The 9,741-nt window shown below is 38.6% G+C and overlaps 2 protein-coding genes across 3 annotated transcripts; one reads left to right on the forward strand and one right to left on the reverse strand.

The window, feature by feature from the left end:
- Nucleotides 1–738: 738 nt before the first annotated feature.
- On the reverse strand, nt 739–2,801 carry LOC111793466 (small ribosomal subunit protein mL104 (rPPR9)). Its single transcript, XM_023675365.2, has 2 exons — nt 1,112–2,801; nt 739–991 (listed from the first exon to the last, which is right to left on the reverse strand). The coding sequence occupies exon 1, from the start codon at nt 2,712–2,714 to the stop codon at nt 1,125–1,127; it is 1,590 nt and encodes a 529-aa protein (XP_023531133.2). The 5' UTR covers nt 2,715–2,801; the 3' UTR covers nt 739–991; nt 1,112–1,124.
- A 1,609-nt stretch (nt 2,802–4,410) lies between these two features.
- LOC111793464 (uncharacterized) lies at nt 4,411–9,502 on the forward strand. Of its 2 annotated transcripts, XM_087123330.1 has the most exons (12): nt 4,412–4,621; nt 4,815–5,113; nt 5,327–5,476; nt 5,599–5,766; nt 6,244–6,396; nt 6,477–6,629; nt 6,792–6,956; nt 7,043–7,213; nt 7,583–7,769; nt 7,870–8,086; nt 8,567–8,756; nt 8,943–9,502. In XM_087123330.1, exons 2-12 carry the CDS (start codon nt 4,927–4,929, stop codon nt 9,008–9,010), a joined length of 1,809 nt encoding a protein of 602 aa, XP_086979456.1. In that variant the 5' UTR covers nt 4,412–4,621; nt 4,815–4,926; the 3' UTR covers nt 9,011–9,502. The 2 variants fall into 2 exon arrangements, with proteins under 2 accessions (XP_086979457.1, XP_086979456.1); XM_087123331.1 differs by having other exon boundaries at nt 4,411–5,113; nt 5,335–5,476.
- The last annotated feature ends 239 nt before the right edge of the window (nt 9,503–9,741 follow it).

Raw genomic sequence — 9,741 nt, forward strand, 5'->3', positions numbered from 1 at the left:
AACAGATGGCATTGAAGCTTTGCAGTATAATCTATAGGCTAAAACAAACCAATTGGTTGGCCTATAAGTCAAAGTTGGCAACCTTCTGCGTCCAATAGCTTCCTCGAGGAGAAGCATTCTTAATAAAACGAGCTTAAATGCACAGTAAATCGCATCCCATTGAAGCAATTATCATCGAGAAATGAAGACATTCAAACAAGGTATGATATGCAGGAAATTTGATCTGAATGCCTCACTGCAGACAGTACACATTATGTCAGTCTTTCCATGGTTATATCTGTAAAACAGCAATAGTCTGAGGGGTGGTGGACACAAGGCCAAGCTTGTTCAACAAAAACATTATGAACCCATTTGCAGAGGGAAACGAAAACTGTGAGGCTGACGGGAATATGTAACGTCCAAAACGGACAATATCAGCTAGCAGTGGACTTAGACGGTTACAAATGGTATCAAAGCCAGACACCGGGCGGTGTACCAATGAGGACGCTGACCCCCCAAGAGAGGTGTATTGATAGATCCACCTCGATTGGAGAAGGGAACCAAATCAGTTGGAAAGGGGAACAAAACAATTCTGATAAGGGTGTGGAAACCTCTCACTAGTATACACGTTTTAAAAGCGTGAAGATGACAGTGACACAGAACGGGCCAAATCAGATAATATCTACTAGCAGTAGCCTTGGACTATTGGACTATTACACCCTTGGCAAGAGAAAATTTATAAATGAAGAACCAACTACATTTCAAAAAGAACATGTTTATCAGTTTCAGTTTATGAAATATGAACAAGCAGTGCCCTTCATTTAACATTCCGTAGATAGATACTATGAACAGAATAAGGGAAAATTAAAAACAATGCAGTCTTCTTAAGTTAAAATTTCCTAAACAAACCTGGAACTTCGATCCACCAATGACCAATATAATGGCATGGCATGGCATGTCAGAGCTGCATTGCCCCGCATTGTTTCAGCTCAGGCCAGAACACCAAACAGGGCTAAGACAAAGAAAAAACCTCTTATTTCTCTGCAGATCATATAATGAAGGGTTGGAGGGGCGGAGGCAAAAGAAAACAGAGGACATTATGAAAAAGAATTTATCAAGTTTCAGAACAAACATTATTATCATAATCAAAATGCTCTACGCATTGTTTTTTTTGGCTTCTTGACAAAACTCAATCGAATTTGCTTCAGTCGTCTCCTCTTCCTTGCCATTTTCTCTGGCAACGTCTCCCTCTTCTTCTCAACCTTCTTTACCTTTGGCTTCTTTGCATACCTTGGCTCAACCTGATAAGCTTTTGGAGTGACTGGAACTCCCCGTTTCTGAGCTTCATTAAAGAGTGAATTTGCTCTGTCCAGACGATTATGGGCACAGAGTTTTCCCATCAATAGATCATATGTCTTAATGCCAGGCTCACACCCATCCTTCTTCATCTTCGCAAAAACAATCAGGGCATGATCAATCCTCTCGATCCCACACAAAATCTTCAGAAACTCATAATAAGCCTTCTTATCAAGTGCATCAGCATATCCCGCAGACCTCATCCTGTCAATCATTTCATCCCCTTCTCCCGTCCTGGCCGCTTGATACAAACTTTTGATCAAAATAAGGAACGTTTCAGCGTTAGGATGACATCCCCACTCCCCCATTCGATGAAACAAATTTAGTGCATCCGTAGTTTTCCTAATCTTGCACAGATTATTAATCAGTACATTGAAAGTTTCCACGTTTCTTGGAACCCCACGACAATCCATTTCCACCAGAATTTCCTCAGCCTCAGATTGAAGCTTAAATGGATCTTTTTTCCTACAAAGCTTGCAAACACAGTCAAGCAGAGCATTGTAGGCCGTTGTCCCTAACTCAAACCCTCCCCTATACATCTCACCTGCCAGCCTTTTCGCTTCATCGAATTTCTCATCGACGCACCATCCTCTCATCAGAGCATCGCAAATTGCTTCGTCTGGGAAAAATTCGTGCGCTAAGTCTTTGACCATCTTCTCAGCATGGCTCGCGTAGCCGTTTTCACAAAGCTTCTCCACCACCATCCTAATCGACTCTTTATCCCTCTTAAATCCATAATTCTTCTCCATTGTCTCGAAAAATGATAACAACTTTGTGGGTCGTCCAGCACGAGCGAACCGATCAATAGTCGACCGCAGGGTTTTAGCCCCACTGATCCCTGAACCCTTCGCAAGAACTTCGTGAATCGAATTGAAATCCTTTCTACGACCAAAATAATCAACGAAATACGATATAGTCTCATCCGTGTGATGAAAATCAGGATTCGATATTAACCACTCGTTAAACCCTAACACAGTTCGGCCAGCTTCCGAGGAGAGATTGAGCGTATTGAGAACTAACTCCGGATTTGGTTTAACATGCGAAAAGCTAAGCTGAAGGCGCTTCGTAATGGGAAGAGGATCCAAATCGGGGTCTTTAAGAAGCTCGGCCGCAAGCGACTGCGATGATTGATCCACATCATTCTCACCGGACTCGGAAAAGAACGAATGAGAAAGTGAGAGTTGGGATAGATAAGAACACCCCAATGCCGGTCCTTGACGACGGAAATGGTGGAAAACAGAGGTCAAATCTCGACGTAAAACAACGCTCTTCGAAGCTTCATTCAAAGAACTTGAGGACGAAGAGGCAGATAAATACGAAGATGAAGAAAGAGACCGAATAAAAAACCTTCTGAGATGCAGATACGGTAATGGCGGCATCGTGAAGGACGATGAACTCTGAGAAGAGAAGAAAGATGGAACTCGCCTTAGGAAGAAGCTCGTTGGTGGGAGCTGGAGCAAGACGAAAACCTAAGGGACTGGCAAATGCTCAGTCATTGGGCTGGGCCGATGATTCCGAATGATAACAACTATTTGGGCTTTTATAAACATGGGCTTGCAGGATGGGCCCATTACAATTAATATATCCGGATGGTGTGAAAATACCATTTTGTCCTTAAATGAAAAATATTATTACGAAAATTAGTATTTAATATATATTCTTTTAATTTGTCATTTGAAAATATTAATATTTCACATGCTCATCACAGACATCTCAAAATTTAATAATTATTTTAGTGGCGCGACTTATCTATAATGTATATAAGTTCAATTATAGATAGTCATAAATTAACAATCAATAATGAATTAAATTCGTACTATAGTCAACGAGGTTCCCTAGTTCATGATAACATCAAATTGATACGAGCAAAAAACAATTGATTTTTTTTTTAAATTAAACTAACCATTTATGACGATTATAGATGCCCCCACTGCCTAAACGATAGTGAATGATATATATTAGATACAGTTTATTTTTATTTTTTTTTTAATTTCATTATATTAAAAAAAAAAAACTATAATTAGTTTTTTAATAAGATAATAATTAAAAAAAATACTTGTTTGGGAAACAATTTCAAACCCCCTACTAAATTTAGTAGGCCAAATATCATTTTTCTTCTTAAAAAAATAAAAAATAATATATATATATAAAGAATTATGCTGACAAAGAAAGAAAAAAACGACAAATAAAAAAAAGCATTCAAACTATAACTTAAATGAAAATAAACGAATATAACGATATAAAAGCAGTCACATTTTAAATATAAAAAATGAAGCCATTTAAATATTGGATTAAACCAACTTGTAATACCCGCTCATCGTCAACGCGATTCACAGGAGCTACCACTGACCTTGATAATAAACTCCGACAACCAATGATAAATTTCAAAAATATTTAAAAAATAAAACATTTAAAACCAGTGTTATTTAAACTTAAAACAACTGAAGTAAATTATTGACAACGAAACCATAAGCACACAAAACAGACACAGACATGGATTCCCAAATAGTCTCTAGTTCGCTAGTCTCATCCTCGTCCTCGGTTGGCCTGCATCAACTAAATTTGGAAAGAAAAGTTAAAAATAAATAAGTAGCCAACTTTATTTTTCATAAATTCTTAACTAATCTTTTCAGGTGTTTTTAAATTTTATTCACTCCTAGTATCTCTTATTAGGATCATCTGTTCATTAACAAGATATCTCAGCTACCTCCAGGTTAGCACAACATATGTTTTTAAGTTTTATTCGTGATTGACTCCTAGTATGTATATATATATATATAATATATTGCTTCAATAAATCTCTATTTTTTAACTAAAAATTAGTCAAATAATTATAAAATATAATCGAGCCAAAATAATAATAATAATGAAAAAAAAAATCAAAGTAGTTATAGATTAGATAGGATTATTACTTCAATTAGGAGTTTCAGTTGGATAAATTTCAGTGATTAAATAATAAATTATAATTCATTTGTTGACTCTATCGTATTACGCATTTGGGATAAAAATGGATCCGTTCTCTGGTAACCTATATATATATATTATATATATATATCAAAAGCGTCAAAATTTGAAGTTATTATTAACCCAGCGGAGGGAGGGAGATTGGTGGCCTTGTTTTAATCGCCCCAAAGAGCAAAGGTTTATATATATACATGAATGAGGTATAAGCGGGTCCTCCTCCTTCATCAAAATTGTCAAAATTTTTGAAGTTATTTTTGGAGCAGTGGAGATCCAAGGCCTTATTTTAATGGCCACAAAGAGCGAAGGTTCAAAAAAATTTCAGGTTTCTGTTCTTCTATGATAATTTCGCATCATTTTCATAGTTTTAACCAGAAGAAACTCAATAATTTCTTCAATATTCTCTCTTAGATAACCACATTTTGTTCTATTCTATTACACATACATCGCCAAATATTTGCATGTATGGAGGAGCTTCATAGCCTCACACCTGAAAATCCCACTTAATCATATCCCAGATGAAGGCCTTTATAATCCCCCTGCTTTCGTTTTTCCCGGCAAAGGGGATTTTCCCTCGCCTTTCTCTTGCTTAGCCCACTACTTGGTTTCTTGGTGGGGAAGGGTCTAGCCATGAGGTGGGAAAGGGTCCAGCCACTCTCCAGACAGGGCCAAGATGGAGCTCTGGGAGAGATGTCTGGTCCCGGTAAGCGGTGGGGGCTTAGTTGTAACGCCATTAACGAGGGAAGGTATCTCTATGTTTTTGGGGGCTATGGCAAAGACAACTGCCAGACTAACCATGTGCACGTCTTTGACACTGGTACGACCTTTTCTTCTACTTTTCTCTTCTTTTTTGTCGATCTTATATGGGGATTCATGTCTGTAATGGGTTTTGGAATAAAGATCTGAAGGAAATTACATGTTCTTCATTTTGTTCTATCCCTTTTGATCAATTCATTGATTATGCGTTTGATTGTGTTCATTGTATTGGAGGTGATGGGGTAAGTGGGTAACTTAGATTGCTGGTTTGCAGCAAAACAGACATGGAGTCAGCCTGTGATAAAAGGAAGCCCACCCACTCCAAGGGACAGTCATACCTGTACCACAATTGGTGACCATCTTTTTGTGTTTGGGGGTACTGATGGGATGAGCCCTCTTAAGGATTTGCATATACTGGACACTTGTAAGTTAACTTTCTTCGTTTTATCTCTGAGAATCAAAGGATCTATTGTAGTTTTGAAATGCTTAATGTTGGAATGCAGCTATAAATGGTACTAAATGATTTGCATTATGCTTTGCTTCTAGCTTTGCATACATGGATTTGTCCAGGTTTAAGAGGCGAGGGGCCAGAGGCTCGAGAGGGTCATAGCTCAACGCTCGTTGGCAAACGATTGTTCGTGTTTGGTGGTTGTGGAAAATCTATCAGCAATAATGATGAAGTGTACTACAATGATCTCTACATATTGAATACAGGTAATACCTTTGTCTTATATAGTGATTCTGCAAATACCAATTTGTTTGGCTGGCTGGTAAAACGTGTTTGATTCGTTACCAATATTGATTTTCTCGTATAGCTTGGGGGAAACCTAAAGAGGACAATATCTGCTACCGATGGGCTTGGGCTGTTACAATTGGTGTTAGAGCCAGCCAGCGAGGACGCTGGGTCTCTAAGTGGGTGGATTGGGAGATCCCACGTTGGTTGGAGAGAGGAACGAAACATTCCTTATAAGGGTATGGGAGCCTTTTCCTAACAGAAGCCCAAGGAGGACAATATCTGCTAGCGGTGGGCTTGAGCCGTTACATCTTCTTTTTGCCTCAACCAAAATGATATATTATGAAGTGCTTAAGCTTTTCTTTATGCACATTCGCTGCTGTACTATGATCTTAATTGCGTTGGCGTGGTCTGGATCACTTTACTAGTGTCTGTTAACGTTTTTTCTATGTTTTTAGAGACATTTGTTTGGAAACGAGCTACAACATCTGGGACTCCGCCATCTCCACGCGATAGCCATACTTGCTCATCCTGGAATAATAAAGTTATAGTGATCGGTGGCGAAGATGCGCACGACTATTATTTGTCAGACGTTCACATCCTTGACACAGGTCACCTTGATGTTCAGGAAATATATTCTGTATCTCATATATACAAACCTCCTGACTATCCTTTTGGTATTTTATTACAGATACTCTAGTGTGGACAGAGTTGAACACTTCAGGACAATTATTAACGCCTCGTGCTGGTCATACAACCATCACTTTTGGAAAGAGATTGTTTGTTTTTGGGGGATTTACCGATGCCCAAAACCTATACAACGACCTTTATATGCTCGATATTGGTATGTCGTTAACTCCTCAATTGCTCCCCTAAAAGGAAAATGAGCTAATCTGTAATGCTATAATGTTGATCTTGATGATCATTTGGTTAAAATTTAGGTGTTGGTTTCTTTAAGCCTCTAATTTGTACTTTCATTTTGATTTACCATCAATACTCGATATAGAAACCGGTGTATGGACGAAGATCACAACTACGGGTGATGGACCTTGTGCTAGATTTTCAGTGGCTGGAGAGTGTTTAGATCCTTACAAAGTTGGCGTGCTTGCTCTTTTAGGCGGTTGCAATAAGAGTCTCGAGGCTCTCGATGATATGTATTACTTGTTTACAGGTTTATACTCGTTATTTTCTTACTCGTTCACAGGCTCTCGATGATTCACGGGTTGTAAATAGTCTCTCTGTAATTTTGTTTTTCAGGACTTGCAAGGGAAAGTGAGAGGAAACCAGAGAAGTTGTCTTTGAGAAAGCAATTGAAGTTGAAATGTCAAGAACAGAATCCAAATGCTATTCATGGAAGAGCTGTGGTTCAAAATGGAATTAGTACTGATTTGTTCCCACCCATCCCTGTGCAAGCCTATGAGGTTCCATGTAAGTACCTTCTTAATATCCCATGTAAGTACCTTCTTAATATCCCATGTAAGTACCTATGAGGTAGCCATGATTGCTCGTGGCTCGTATAATTTCGGCCTGGCATAGCGAATAGATTGCGTAAATAGAACATTACAGTGTTAATATTACCCCACAAACAAGAGAGGATGCTGATAGAACCAAAGAAAACACTTGCAAAGAAAGAAACCCTTGAAGTCGAACATGAACGAGAGCCCTCGATCCCTGAAGACGAGATTAAAATCGTCCAAAACACAAAAATAAACTTTAATAGATAGTTATTAGTTATGGATTTGATGGGGGTATGATTCTGATTAAACTCTGGTGGCATGTTGTTGTCCTACAATGCAGACAAACATGATGTTCCTTTGAATCAATCTCAGCATCTTCAAGGAAAGAAAAGTTTTCGAGCCAAAGTTACGGAAACCATACCGAATGGATACATAATTGAAACCGTCATCGACGGGAGACCTCTGCGTGGAATATTGTTTTCCAACAGACCAATCCCTACTAACTTTGCTCATCATAGCACTAATAGGTCAGAATGATGGCTAAAACAGTTCGTTTTTATTCACGTTCGCTTGTCGATCTCTTCCTTCTGGGAATATTATGGTTTAAACTCGAAATTCTGAAATCAGGAAGAGGACTTTTGGAGATATTGGCACAGTATCGAATGGCGATCACAGCATCAAGTCAAAGACTTCTCGATCGACCGAGGAAGATGAAGTAGATAATGGACACGAGGAGGGTAGTAATGTAAAGGCATCTAATGTGCACGAACCCGAGATGGCTGTCACTTCGACTATGCTCGTAACAGAGCCAGCATCATCAGCTGCTTCACTACCATCTACTAAGGTGACTCCATCCTTTCTCGTTTCCTTTTCCTTTTCTTTTGTTCATTGATAAGCTAATCGTACCCTGTTCTAAGAGAGGGAAATTTGCGCGCGTTTCCATTTCGTTAATCGTACCCTGTTCTAAAAAAGGGAAATGAGCGATCGTAAACGATTAAAAAACGAAGCCCCAGTTGGCAGAAATACGCGCAAGACTACAAATACCAAAGTTACTAGAAAGAGTACACTGAGTGAGCATAGTCGACCTAGAGGTCAGATGTTCAAATCTATCTACTCCACGCGTTGTTGAACTCACGAGTAGAAACAAAAAATTTTAAGGCGGGCCTCCACCCCTTCGAAAAATCTATGATTCCGCTCAAACCATAGCCTCCCTAGAGTAGCTACTACGGTCTAGAATGACTTTCTAAGTGTTTAAAAAGGGTTAATTCATTGTTGCCATGCATGAGAGCATCATCGTTTAAAATCTTTTCTTTTCTATTTGCAGGTGAGTTTGAGTCCACAATTTCCTCCTTTGAGTCTAAATAGTATTCCAATGCACGTTGCAATGGATATCGATGTTCAAATTTCTCGAGACACGAAAACAAACGATGCCCTGGATTCCATGGCAGACATTCAGAAACAAAGTATTCCAGCACCAGCTTCAGACAAAACTATTTCCTTTTTTCCCGACCAAGGTATAAACAGTTCTATGATGTCGTGGTCTTTATGCTGCCTTGTCTTTCTAAACTACGAGCAGAAAATAGAAGTCGTCGTGAATCCCGCCCCCTCGCCAGGCCTCGGAATGTATAGTTTGCTTATGTTCTGTCGTGTCTAGAAATCGTTGGAATGTACTGACTGTCATTTTGTGTTTTTTTAATCAGATGAACGAAGACCAGCTGCTGCTTTCGGGGAGACGATTGAAGTTTCAAAATGGTCGTGGAAACGATGAACGAGCGACGAAATACACTTGTGACGATAACCATTATGCACAAAACCCCTGTAGCCATGTACATTCATAGGAGCGCACAGATGCACACTAGGAAACTGCTGTGATCTTACCATCTTCTAACACATCTACATCTCATACCATGTCGAATCCTTTCATTGATTTTGTGCTGATTCGAGTCGTGCACATAACACTAGTCTGTCCATTTGAATCAGCCACTCGCTCGGTCCTTCGTCGCAGCCTCTTACAGACTGTCATTCTCGTTCGAGGAGGAAACAACCGTCGTTTAGCTAGCTTTGCTCACTTTCAGCACATTCTAGTTGCATCCTCTTGTGTACATGGAAAGATTAGTCCTATGGAGAAGTAGATAGGTATTATGTAATGCCATCGAGAATTTAGCCCTGTAGGGGGTGTGTACGTAGGTGTATGTACGGTTCGATTTTTTTAGTAGAGTTGACAGATCGAACCATTGGATTGGTTCGGTTCGATTTTTTTCTGTCTCGAGTTTCGATATCATGCCTCATTCTCATGTTTAATTATATTTCTCGCGAATTTATAATTTAAATAGCAAAAATTTCACTTTTTATACTTATAAATTTGAGAAACAAAATTACTATTTGAAATAACTTTTAAAAAATTAGTTTTTATTTTTTTAAATTATTTAAAAACTTGACAATTTATTTCTTTTAGAAAAAAAAATATATTTTCAAAATATTTAATTTTCAATTATTTTA

Source organism: Cucurbita pepo, chromosome 4 (assembly GCF_057944985.1).
Source record: "Cucurbita pepo subsp. pepo isolate OVF chromosome 4, ASM5794498v1, whole genome shotgun sequence".
Taxonomy (NCBI): Eukaryota; Viridiplantae; Streptophyta; class Magnoliopsida; order Cucurbitales; family Cucurbitaceae; genus Cucurbita; species Cucurbita pepo.